The sequence below is a fragment of the Anopheles coustani genome, chromosome 2, assembly GCF_943734705.1.
Source record: "Anopheles coustani chromosome 2, idAnoCousDA_361_x.2, whole genome shotgun sequence".
Classification (NCBI taxonomy): domain Eukaryota; kingdom Metazoa; phylum Arthropoda; class Insecta; order Diptera; family Culicidae; genus Anopheles; species Anopheles coustani.
In genome coordinates this window covers 44,794,082-44,808,088 of record NC_071289.1, presented here as the reverse complement: position 1 = coordinate 44,808,088, position 14,007 = coordinate 44,794,082, and the positions used below count along the sequence as shown (strand labels likewise).

General features: G+C 43.4%; 1 protein-coding gene across 1 annotated transcript; it reads right to left on the bottom strand.

The window, feature by feature from the left end:
- Positions 1-9,670: 9,670 nt before the first annotated feature.
- LOC131263514 (F-box/LRR-repeat protein 14) lies at positions 9,671-13,836 on the bottom strand. Its single transcript, XM_058265723.1, has one exon. The coding sequence runs from the start codon at positions 12,482-12,484 to the stop codon at positions 11,000-11,002; it is 1,485 nt and encodes a 494-aa protein (XP_058121706.1). The 5' UTR covers positions 12,485-13,836; the 3' UTR covers positions 9,671-10,999.
- Positions 13,837-14,007: the final 171 nt, after the last annotated feature.

Sequence of the window (14,007 nt, the reverse complement as noted above, 5' to 3'; positions counted from 1 at the left end):
TTTTTTTCGGATTTTGCCGAGGCTAATCCGCACACTTCGTCTGCGCGTTAGCCGCGCCCGAAGAACGCGCAGACGACGTGTGCACACCCCTATATATGATGTGTTTGTTGTTCTAACAGTCAAGCTGTATCTAATGAAATGTTACTTGACCAATTTAATTCAGAAAAAATATATTAGTGAATAAATCTATTTTTTTATTGTTCTCATCCCTTATCTTATGAGTGTTTGATACAATCCCATCCAAATTTTATGTTGGTAATTTGTTAATTTCTTATATTGCAATATTATTTTCTAAATTTCAAATGATTGTAAGACTAACACTTTTTTAGTTTAGCTTTAGCTATTGTATGAGTAATATGACCAATTCGTATATCACATTACTTTTAACTATGAGTAGGCTATAATCTGAAATTTCCTTTCATACTGTATACTTTAGTGAAAAAGTTTTACTAAGTTTTTATGCCATTTAATAATTTCTATCCAATAAGTGAGTAAAAATGTAATTTGTCAAAATGTCTTTATCACTTGAAAAAGACTACCGCAATTGTGTTGCAGCGTTTTTAAGTACTCTGTCCCAAATTTATATTTTACCATTGAAAACGGATGTCCCTTTAGGGGGTTAGCCATCCAGTTGTGCAGGCAGCCAAAATAGAGTAGAGCAGTAACACTTGTCTCAATCAGCAATAATGAACACGAAGAAAAAGGGATCGACAATTATCGAATTGGTTTTATTTTTGCAAAAAATGTTTTGTACTGTTGTGTAAATTTGATAAAACTTTAGCAGCCTCTAATGCTTGTAACGATATGACCCATATCAAAGCTACCTCTAGATGATCGAAGCCTAGCCTGTACGGTGTAAAGGTATTTCGAGTGCATGGGCAGGAGCATCCGGAGAGAAAACCGGTACACGCATTTACATCCAGGATGCAGCATTCCTTGCCAGTAGGGATAGGACCCCGTGTCCGGACAACCGGATTTAGTAAGCGACAACAGCAACTTTAAAGGGAAACATTCATCCACCAAGGCTTGAAACGCCAAAATTTCCAGCAAAACTTTGCTCTCCCCCTCTCACTTCCTCTGGTGCGAGCTATCCCGCTTTCGCTCGTGTTTATCTTGCCCTTTTTACTTTCTTATCAACCCGCACCGGAGGCTTTTGCTATCCTGTTTCCACTTTATCATCATCCCCCACAACCCAACACACATACACACATATACACACATTCTCATACACATGATCTGCACTGGACACTCCGGGAAAAGGAAGAATCGCTTTTGCCGCCTAGACCACTCCACCTACCCACCTTCACATGCCAAACCCGCCTAACAACACTTCCTTCCATTCGTTCCATTCGTTTGTTCGTACGAACATTTGTTCCGAGAAGAAGCAGTGGAAGCAGGATAGCAGAAAGGTTGCGTGGAAAAGAGCGGAGCATTCGTTGTCGCAGTCACACACACACACATACACCACTGCCACCGTCGCCTCTTTACGTTGTCCACCTCCTTCGCTTCTCGTCCTCGCCAACACACCGCTTCCTCCTCCATCTCCGCTACCAACCTCTGATACAAACTCACGTCAACGGGATGATGGCTCGGGCTTCGTCGGGTTCGCTTCGCTACGAAGCGCGTTTCGTGCTCTCTTCTCATCCAGAACTTTAATGTAGATTCCTTTAAAAATTGACGTTATTTTCAAAGCAGCACCATAGATGCAGTACAAGTAATGTACACTCGCACCGCTCATCGATGCTGGCCCACCGGACGAATCCCGTAAGATCGCGTGCTAGCCACGGTGAGCGCAGTGACTGTACCTCGCACGAACCAGAAAGAAGCGAATTCTCTTCCACGCTGCACGATGCGCAATGATTGCCACACATTATGGTGCCGTACTCGGCGCAGAAAGTATCTGGTTGCCGTAGCAGGCTCGAGATACGGCGCTCATCTCACTTCCTGCAGGGGCCGCCGGCCAAGCAAGTACTTTATTTCCGCTCCTAGCCCGGTCGGCAATCCTCAATCCGGTGCATGCTGGGCCGGGCGCGTCTGGTAAAGTATCGAATTTTTCCCTCCATACCGGCATACAGCGTCGATTCTTGCTACTTTCTGCGCACCGTTCGCTCCAACAAGTACCGTCTGCGACCAACGCACACAGCGGGCGTTCGAAACGCCATACTTTCTGAGTAGCTCCGCGACACGGCTCCGCGCGCTCCGTACCGCCATCTCTATTGCACTCGATGTCCGCTAACATCCACCCGTCCCGGTCTCGCGCGCTCTCGCTCCGTCTCGCTGCCCATTGTCGTTCTTTTGCTCCTACTCTTGCGCCAGCAGGCTGCGGCAGCTAAAATTTCTAAAGCAAAACTTGTCATTTATGAAATTCTGTGTTGTGTGCTCTTGCTTTCTGCCCAACCGCGCACGTGCATGGATGTGTGTGCGTAGGTGCTCTGTGTACACGGCCGCAGCGAGTATCCATGTGTGTGAGCGTTGTATGTGCTCAGCCAGCGGTAGTGTGTGGTGCACGGTGGTTTGTTGTATTCAAATTTGAAACCTTCCAGCAAAGGGCTGCTGCATTGCGGAGCACGTTGCTTCGAACGGATCCCCCATGGATGGAGCCCCTCGGCACGCTGCTGGCCAGCTTGTCGAGCGCACTTTCGTTCAGTCTTGCATCCGTTTCCTTCCACCCTATCGTCTACCTACAGACCGGTGGTAGAACCGATCCAACCGTACAAACCATCCAAACCGGCCACTAGCAGCCAGCGCAGTAGTCCATCTAACCTGCCAGCCAAAGCCCGCTTTGATCCGCTCGCATAGCTTTCTAGCCATACACCCAGCTTAGTCCTCCGGGTGCTGCTTTCTTCCGCCTTTCCAGCCACTAACGGGCCAGGGCTACCGGATCTCTTTTCGATACCGGACTTCTTGCCTGGGATGGCCGATGCCGGTGTGTTTTCAACCCCTTCGTTCGCCTGGTGTTGCGTTTTTCGTGGGCTATTTCATGCCACTGAGAATATCCTGGCCACTACTACTTATCGTCTTCACTTTTCAAACTCTGAGTTTTTCCTCCCATACTACCGCTTTACTACAACCGATCGACGCACACGGACAAAACCGATGGACCAGCTCACGCAGTCGGAAAGTAACCTTAGAACACGCAGGATTGGATTCTGGTGTCCGTTCATCCATCGCAACGCACCAGAAAGACGCTTGCACATGCATATTTCTTTGCATTGTATGATGTTTGTAAGTTCTTTCTCATTTTTACTTTTCTTCGGACTCACTCCATCCACCAGTATTTGATGACTTTTGATCACACCTTTGTCGCGGATAGCGGCCTGGTCTAATCAAGATGGCCGGAAGAGACGGTTTTCCTGAGACGGTCCATCCCTATGGTGTAAGAATCAGTTTCAGTCGATTTTTCCTACGAGAAACCTATATCATTTCTAAGAAATGAAAACAATTATAGGAATGTTTCTTCAAGCTTTCAGGAAAACGTAAATTAACAGAGATTTATTGGTTTTAGATATGTACTAAACTTTTAAACTACATCTCAATTGGGAGGGAAAACAAAGTGGGAGTGTAAACAATTAGTTTCTCAAATACTATTGGTTAAAATGATACAACTTCTTCTCTTCTTCTTGGCGAAACGACTTCTTGGTCATGCCTGCCCCGTTAAGGGCTTACGAGACTTTTTACCCTATGTGTACGTGGAAAGTCAGTTCTCTCGTACAGGGGAGGGTCTGGTCTCGGATGGGATTCGAACCCACGCCGTCAAGGTGGTGAGCCCCGAGCGCTCGTGGGCCCATTTTTCTATCCCCCATTGAACTTATGATTCGCTATATAGCTCCCCGGTAGCAGAATCATCATGCTTTCTCATTCTGTCTAATCGGCAATTGTTACCAACAGACCACTTATTGTAGCCACTGGGGCTTATCCTTTTGAAGCCACAAAGCGATCCCTTCGAAATATTAAAGATACTCATCATTTAAAATTGGAAATGCCAAGTTGGTACAAACATATTACGAACACAACAAACCTATAAGCAGATTGGTCATTAGTTGTTCGATCATGACAAATTTCCATTTCATTTTTGTGGTAGTTGGTTTTAGACCATGTGTTGAACGCCGTAAAAAAGTCTTCGTGTACAAGTATAATACAATTTCCATTGAAAAAACCTGGTTTTTATTTTCGCTATACTGATGAAAACATGTTAATTATGCAAATTCAATGGGAAAATCGGGAATAGTTATCCTACCAAATAAAAATACATTTGTTAGTTTTGTACTTGAATTCACGCCAGAATTTTAGTAAATGCATATTTCAGTGCTGTCGGAAAATTTGGGCGAACTTCATGGAACGTAAATCAGAGGTTTTGAAGAAAAATTGAAGAACCACAAGCTCATTAGTAAATAAAACATCGATGAAAGGACTAAGTAATTCCTATATTTTCTAAAATAAAGAGGACATGATCGCATGCTTACGATTGATTTCTGGGCAATAGGTATCGATGAAAGGCGTGATAAACGTGATATTTAGTCTAATCATGAAACCAATAAGATGCTACCAAAGATAATTCCAACCTAAGTAATATATTTCTGTAAATTAAAATAATAAAATTACTATTTTTGTAGTTCTGTGTTTGAACATTATACATACACATTTTTTTATCCACACCAGCTTAAAAAATCATGTACACCGCATAAATTCTACAGATCAAGCCAATGCAAAGTTCTCTACGAGAGCCTTTCGGGACCTTTACCAAATATCCTTCTCGGTACATCACCTTTTCCTGGTAAATCAAGAAATTTCCATCGCTTTTTTTCTCTGTTGTTCCTTTCTGTTCACTTTTTTGTTTTCTTCCCATCCGCTTGCTTTTTTTCAAGTTGGTTTTTCGATACTGAATTTCGGCGTTCCTTTTTGTAGGACTTTTATCGTCATCCTTTCATTCCACTTGTGCATGCGGCCACCAACCGAAAGGAAACACGCTGCAGCAAGTGTTAGTGTTTGTGCATCGGTGTGCATTTCGATTTTATTTTTCTTCTTTCTTCGATTTTCCAGACATTCTTCTTGTTTTTCATGCGGCATCCGCTTCGGCGTCGGCATCACGTTGCATTTTGATTGTTTTCGGACTCTTTCGGATGACGAGTTCTTCTTTTAGCCGTTCTTTGTGCACTCTAGTTCCCAAAGGCGTTTCATTTCAGCCTCTCCGTTGGTATCGGCGTATTCGAGTCAATTGTACTTCATATTTCTTACTGTATTTTTCAGGGTTTTCAGGATTTTTCTTGGAAAATGTTGCATGTGTTAATAGTACCATTAAAAAAAGAAACACATTAACAGATCTCAGATGAAAGAGATGGAAGAAAGAACTATAAAGAACTTCACTACATAGTTATACAACATTTATATTGCTTGTAGGTATTTTACGCAGAGGAAAGCTTTCTTTCAATAGCACTTTCTTATTTGATGTGTCATATGTTCGTATGCTCGTTTTCAAAGTATACCGTATCGCTAGTAAGTTTTATGGGCAGCCTTATAGGCTAGTGATCTGTAGAGTGCGACCGAAAATGTAATAAAGGTATGTTTTGGTTGTTTTATAATTTATTTTCAAGTCATCAATTTCACGATAACATAAAACTACTTATAGAACATGTACAGAAACAGGAGTTACGAAGTTGGAAATAGACTCTGTTTAATTTAAAAAATAAAAACGGTGCACTAGTTAAAAAGTCTTTATTTTATGGCAATCATGGTCAAACTATGATTTTTTTACAACAAGGAAAATATCATGGATTATGCTCGCAACATTTTAATATCCTGTCATGATCAAATAGTAATAATTTCAATTGGTATTGCAAAACTGTTATTTTTAAATTTTTGTTCATGGTTATCGAAATTATTTTTATAACCCCAACAGGTTTTGTTTTCTTGTAATGGAAAGCAGAAGATGCTGCCCTTATCGTGTATGGCTTTATTTTAGAGTTTTGGGTTCGAATTTTGGACCATGAGAATGACGGGGCACGAAAGGAAACAAAACGCACGAGGGAATTCGAAACCTTTTCAAAGTGCTTCCCATCAGCCAATGCCCGAGTCGGAGCGAGTCTTTGCCGACCTATTCCTTTTGCCACAGGACTACAGGTAGTCAAACACATATACACATACGGTAGAGAGCGAGATCCAGTCTGGTTTTGTGCCTCGGGCTGCTAGTTCTGGCCGCGGAGAGCAAGACGAAAGGCCGAAAAACGAGATCTAAATAATAAAAATCCTTCGCGTTGGTCTCCTGTTTCACCGACTAGACCTTTTAGGACCTACGGAGCCGCCTCTGCAAAGGGACGCACAATGGATTGGCCGTGAATTTGAGCCCAACCAAACCGGGGTCCGTCCGGTCGTCACTACCTCCGGGAAGGTACATTTTTTCAAATTCAAGCCAAGTGTGCAGCACCAAAGAATGCAGGAGCTGGAGAAAAAACGCCAAGAAAACCGATCGTCGTGGTGTTCCTTTTCGTTCATTCATTCCACAAGAATAGAGGCAAAAAAGCAGCAAACAGAATGACAGGCAACGGAAACACGAACCAGAATCCAGTTTGGCTCCGGCCGCGGTTGGCCATGCAGTGCGAGCAAAAGAGAAATATTGTCGTCGAGGGAGGCTGCCGGGTGAAGGAGACAGCGGATGGATATGAGGCTGTGTAGGTTATTTGATCCCAGCAACCTCGTCTATACCCCGCAGCGAGCTGAAAGTAAAACTCGCCATTGCCGAATTTCCAAATGGGAAAGATACTTTGAAGAAACATCCAAAGAAATACACGGTATAACATACGATACCGGCCAGCGGCAACCCGCTGTATGGAATATCCAAAAGAAACTGAACTGGACTGACATGCGAAGAAAATTTTAAAAAGGAATAAGCAGGTAAATATTTTTCATGTGGCAAGATGTGCCTGAGAAGACTTGTTGGAAACAATTTTCAAACCGATGCATCAGGATTAACACAATTTTGTATATTTTTGGACTTTTCAACATTGACAAGGCGCAAGCCACCGTCGTCGACCACTTCCATCCAGGACAGAATGTATGTTTGCCTACGTTAGTAGTGTAAAAAAATGTACAGTAAACCCTTGAAAGGTTGTTCCTCATCAACATTTTTGTCGTTGTAATAACAACGCATTGAGGCCTTTTTTTTGCTGTCCTAAAAAGCGACACTAAGTTGCATGTGTCCAAGATATGTTTACACATCCAAATATATGTCAGCAGATCGAAAACAAACCCAAAGGAAATAAATAAATTGCAACAAATGATAATCAAACATTCCAGCAAAAAGAGGCGCCTACACAGAGTCGGCCGATTCCGGGTAGGGAGAACTTGCACTTGCTGTTTTGTTGCCAAAAATAAAGTTATGTGACGCGATGTCTTACAGCGGCGTTCTCTATGTCATTTTTTTTGTTCGAGCAACAAGAATTTGAACCTGCAGTAAGTTTGCTGAAAAGCCACGAGCACCAAAAGCACAAAAAAACACATGTTTGAAGCATCCACTAGAACGCGATTGTTTTCAATTTTTCGGACGTTAACGAGGTTGAGGAATTTTTTTTTGTGGATTAACGAGGCCGTGTTTGGTGTGCAACATACAGCACGCTGCCGTGGGTTCAAAACACTTCCTTTAGTATTTAAAAATATATCAAGTACAACAACTCACGCTCAAGCCATTGTGTTGTTTTCATAGATTGTGTTGAGTAAAGAAGATAAACCAACGTTAACCGATGTGCCAAGCAATAAGAAAAATTCGATTCTTACGTACATGCGGACCTTAAATGAAGGAGTTTCAACATCCAACATTTTCTATTGGATTGCTTTGCTGAAGTTGAAATAATCTATGAATGGTACAAAATATACACAATTGTGTCTCTTAACTATAAGAAAGTTAACAAGTGTTGGGTTGATTTGGTTACAACACTTTTGATTTGCAAACAAAATGCTATAGGTCTATTCTAGTTCAATGAAGTGAATACAATTTGAAGTATAAAAACTTCAGAAGAAGATAGGAATGCTGCGAAAATACTTTTTTCATCATGAATCATTTCATATTTTCCGTTTGAGATATTTGCATGCTAGGGACTTATTTGAACCTTGTTTTTAAATGTATGATATATTCCCAACAGAAGGATTTTAGATTCCGTGTCTATGGTAATATATTACTAATAAAGGACTATAACAACAGTAGGAAATGTTTTCAATCGTTGCTGTTTGCACAGCAATTTTTTTTTATTCTCACAGCAAGTAGGAATGAAATCTGAGCTAAACATTGGATACAAATTTTAAAATAGTTATAAGCATAGCAATTTGTTAAACACAATTCATCGTAGGGTTTTCTTCATCTTCTTCTTCTTCTTGGCGTAACGACCTCTTATTCTCTTGGTCATGCCTGCCCGTTAAGGGCTTACGAGACTTGTTTCCCTGTTGTACGTGGATAGTCAGTCCTCTCGTACCGGGGAGGGTCCGGTCTCGCTTGGGATTCGCACCCACGCCGTCGAGGTGTTGAGCCCCGGCGCTCATGGGCCGATTTTCTAACCGGCGCTACCGCTCGGCTGTCGCGGACCCCCCGCGACCTTCATGTGAAGTATAAAATATAAACTCGTTCTTCAGTAATACATTTTTGGAAACAATCATCCCCGTTCACACACACCACGTTTGAACTATACCCAACTTATTGATTTATAGGTGAAAGTAAGATTATATGCACCGGTGTGGTGGAAAACACCTACATTTTTAAAGCTGTTGAATTTGCAATTTTGTTTTATGGTATGTTTAAAAGGGCTTCATATAATGTAAATAAAATGCAATTTAAAATGTAAACCAAATATTTTCCTATATTTCAATTATAAAACACAGTTCAAATTTTAGCAGATTCATTCTGTAACATCTCTTCTATTATCATACTGCTGAATACTTATAAAACACTGTCAAAAGTGATCTTGACAAGAATTTTAAGACAAAGCTTTAGTTAAAAATAGTTATTTTCAATGTTTTATAAGTCTTCTTCTTGGCGTAACGACCTGTTGGTCATGCCTGCCCGTTAAGGGCTTACGAGACTTGTTTCCCTGTTGTAACGTGGATAGTCAGTCCTCTCGTACAGGGGAGGTTCCGGTCTCTGTTGGGATTCCCCAAATTCTTGTCAAAATCACTCTTTTCTACGCTGCAATGTACCGTAATATTGTAAATATTGTACCGTACTGTACATTTGATGTAGAGTAGAAAAATTTACGTTGGGGACTAACAACCTAATTTTCAATATAGCATGGTCTCAACAAAATCAATTCAACACAATATATTGTATATATTTTGAAAATACTGTGAAAAGCGAAAGTACAATTCTTTCACTTTAGTTTTTTACAATTTTAGAAGCGATGACAACAATGGCTTTAAATCAAAGTAGTATTTAACATTTGTGGGTTAAAACTTGATAAATTTTGACAATTGTTGTGTTGTTCTTATCTGTTTTGTTCATTGAAAAGATACAAAACCGAACTTTTCAACTATGGTAGATCTATCACGACTGCAAGATTCGATTTCCCATTGTAAGGTACATATTGCCTCATCTCCTCGTATATATATGTACAATCCCCAAAAACTTACCTTTCTTCAAGAACCTAGGGTATTTGTTTTCATTTTTGCAATAAAAGTCAAGACAAACTAAAAATCTGTTTGATTTCAGTATTTGGTTTTAATAATTCCAGTATTTCCTTGTCTTTTCGATGCAAATCTGATCAAAAACACATCGCAAATGAGTCTTTTCGGTATTACGTAATCATAAAACATACTTTATCTACAAACTATGAGATAACGCTTTGGAGAAGAAATCGCTGGATGTCGGATTAATTTTCCCGTCTTACTGCATTGTATGTTGCTACTGCTGTTGCTCTTGCCCTAATTTTTCTTATGCTGTTTAGAAACTCCGCGTTGCTACAACCTGTGTGTATTTACAATTTCATCTCGTTTATTTTTCTCTTTCGCTATAGCCAATTCTTACACACTACTTTCCGTTCTATACTGTTGCTTAATAACTTTTTTCCTTAATACACAAACTAAAACCAGCAACGTCTGTTGACTGGTTTAGTGCAATTTACGATATCTCTTTAGCTGACTTACATTAAGCTCCTTATCACGATGCCGATTGAAGGTGAGCTTTCTTTAGCCGGTCATACATAGCTGCGATGGTTAACATGTTAAACTAACCTGTTAGTCGTATTTTGCGTATGGCGTTTGGTAGTTTACTACATCTCTACATCACCACCGAGCCACCCACGACAATAGCCTATAAGAGTTTTTTCCACATTGCCTCACCGTAAGATGGCGTTTAGTAAATACTTCTTGGCTGCGTTGCTGTTACATGGTTATAGCAGAACCATTTCATTATTTGAGTTAGCGTCAAGCTACGGGCAGGTGGAAGGGGTAGCCGCGACAGGAGGAACATTTGACTGCATACCACCAACGGTCCTTCCTATTGTTCCTACTGTACGAACACAGTAGTCCTTTGGTACTGCTCGTGTGTTTTATCTGTACTAGGGGTTTTATTTTACATTTAAAGCCTTCAACGTAACAAATATTCCTTCAAACTTATGGCCCTTATCGCAACACACATGACGTGCTGTCTCTCCTCTGAAGTGTACCGCATATTCTTGTACACAAAGTAGAGAGCTAGCGGCTGGCTTCAACGGTTGGTTTGTTTTGATAAAATGACAAAAATAACTCCAACAAAACAACATTAGGTCACATAAAACAATCATACAGAATAAAGGGAACGAAAAACGAACGCACGATCGTAACATTTTAATTAACCTAAGGCTGCGTTTTAAATGCTTTACTAATATGATTGCTAGTATTTCTCCGAATGGTACTGACGCGAATTTATGTCATCCTTTGATTTGCTCTATCGTTGTCCTCCCTTTGGTCGCTAACTACTCCCCTATTCGCGATAGCCACGGGCCTTTGGGGCTCCTGGTTGAAGCATTTAGTGCGCTACAGCGCATCACCGGACATGCCACAAGCCAAGGTTCACTTTGGACAGTCTCGGTAGTTTGTTGATCCTTTCCAGCGCGCCCGACGTTAGCCTCGTGCAGCCGTAGAGATCGATGGCACGTAAGTTCTGCAGCTCCTCGGCAACCGTCTCAAGCCCGCGGTCGGTGATGCGGCTGCACTGGCCAATGTTGAGCGTTTCCAGATCGTGCAGCGACTTAGCGATGCGCGAGAGACCCTCGTCCGTGATCTGGCAAGCGCTCAGACTGAGGGATCGAAGTTGAAAGAGCCCTTGGGAAATGTGCACCATGGCCTGGTCAGCCACCTTATCACAGAAGCTAACGTCCAACGTTGAGATCGAGCTGCAGCCATCGGTCAGGTATGCCATACCAATGTCGGAGATATTATCACAGGCGCGCAGATTCAGCTCCTCGAGGCGCGACATGCGCGCCAAGTGCTTCAGACCACTGTCAGTGACGGATACACAGAAGCTCAGATTGATGGACCGCAACGACGTGAGCCCCTGGGCAATGTGTCGTAGGGCCTCGTCAGACAGTCGTTGACAGTCCTGTAGGCCGAGGTGTTCGAGGGCCGGCGTACCATCGGCCGTTTCCTTGCTAAGCCCGGCCAGATGCCCAATGCCGTGGTCCGAGATGTGCCAGCAGGAACGCAGATTCAGACGGCGCAGCTTCTTCAGTCCCCAGGAGATAAGCAGCAGGCCCGTATTAGTGATGTTACTGCAGCCGCCGAGTTCCAGCACCTCAATGTTCTTCAGGTGCTGCGTTATTCGGCCCAGGCTAGAATCCGTCACCTGCTTGCAGAGGGAAAGATTCAGCTCTCGAAGGTTGGGCAGATCGACGGCAAACGCGTGCCCAATGGCCACATCCGTAATGTTGTAGCATCCGCTCAGATTCAGCGACTCCAGGTTCGGCACGCCAGTAACGATGTCCTTCAGAGCACGCCGTACCGATAGAACCTGCACGTGTTTGATGCCTCGCTTAACCAACGAGCCGAAGAGGGTTGGTGATGGTCGTCGCAGGTGCAGACTAGCTTCGACCCCTCGCCAGCAGCTCTTGGCATACGCTGCGTCACGCCACACAGTGCAAACCTGCGCCGCACGTCCACGATCCCTCACGCTGAGCTTGGCGAAGATTATCGCCAATATTTCCGGATACAGGTGGCCAATGGTGGTTCCCTCCTCGACGGGCTGAGTTGGCGGTGTGGCCGGACTTTTGGGCCGGTTAGCCGAGCGTACCGCGTGCGCATGGTGCGCTCCGTGGTGACCGGCGTGCGCGTGATGCGGGTGAACATGGTGCGACAGATGGTGTGCTGGAATGGAGTAAATCGCTGGCGTTGCGGAGGTCTGTTGCAGGTGCGGCTGGTGCAGCACCACCGGGTAGGGTGCAAAACGGTGGTGGGGACCTCCGCCGATTGTGTGCGGTCGATGCGATATGAAACCGCCCGGTATTTCCGTCAGCATGAAACTTGCCTCCTCCATTGGCGCACTTTGGACCTGCACTGTGTCCTTCGTCGTTATGAGTCACAATTTGTTGCAATACTCTTATTTCCAATGCACAATGGGCGATGGCTGCATATATTGTCTATGGAAACAATTCTCACTGTTTTCGCAGCCAGTTACACTACTGTGTGTGCGTGTTCTTGTAGCCCTTTTCCTACCCTTCTATCGGCCGTACAGAAAAACAATTTTAAATGCCTGTTTCTGATGGGAGTGAACGTATTCTGTTGTTGGTTTTTAATAGGCTTGGACTATGATGCAAGTGCAACACGATAATGACCGAACAATGGCAGCTTAACGGGTGATGGAGCTGGTGGTGGTGGTGTTTGTTACAGACCAATCGGTTGGGAACTCAATGTAACGCATGGACGTAAAGGCGAAAAAAAACCACAAACACAACATAAAATAATCCTAATAATTCACGGCACACAGGCGAGCGTTGGGGGAAGCCAGTCGATTATTTGAGCCTCCAATCGCGGACACCGGATTGGGCCAGTGTAGTCGAAGCAGTTGTTTTCAGTCATTAAAGGGTGGCTTGCAATAATAACAATAGCACGGTACGCAATCGCACACCGCACAACGGGTCTTCCCGGTTACCGATGCAGTCTAGTTCGTTCGCTCCAATCACGTTGTTTAGCACCAGCACAGTGGATTGCTATTGGTAATTTGTCGTCGCATCCTTGCTTGGTATAATATCCTGTACGATTTATGGCTCGGTTGAGCAGCTGTAGATCCTACAATAAGCTTTCGTAGAGAACAGGTACCACTCTAAACATGCACCCCACTGTAATGGTTCATCGACAAACTGTCGCCACAGGATATGCGCCGACTGCTTAGAACGTTAGTAACTGCTCTGTTTCGATTCGATTCCTGTCCATTCACACAGCACTGCAGCACTCCGATTCGCATACAAGTTTTATAGACAATCAGTAACACCGCCTGAAATTACGGTGCACGATACCACCTTCTCGCGTTTGTCTTCGCACAGCAAATCCAAACCGGGTTCCGCACGACAGCCAACCATCGACATCATCTAGTTTTGCCACTGGCAAACGTTGCACGAACGGCTCGACGTTAAACAATTGCAAATATGGACGCTCTTTATCGTACCTTGTGCACACTATCGAATCCGCACAATGCACTGACGAGGAGTCAGGTACTTTTGTACCGCCGTTGTCGTCTTCGTCGTAGTCGCTTTAAGTTTCAAGATAAGGTTCAAAATTGTTGTTGCCCGTTGTTGACACACACGTTACGGTTCGCACAAACAACGTCGAAGGGAACACGATTGCCACGAATGTACGACGAGTCGCTACCACCAGAGGCGTCTTGTTCGCTCGCGGGTCGACGGCAGACTGACGTTTAGTTGGCAGAATCGGGATTTGGAAGACTTGACAAAAGTCAAGGACTTGACTTGCAAATAACAAATTTGTTAATAACTATTGATTCTTTCAACCGATTTTCACAATTGACCCCTTAAATGAAAGGTATTTTCAAGACGCGCAACT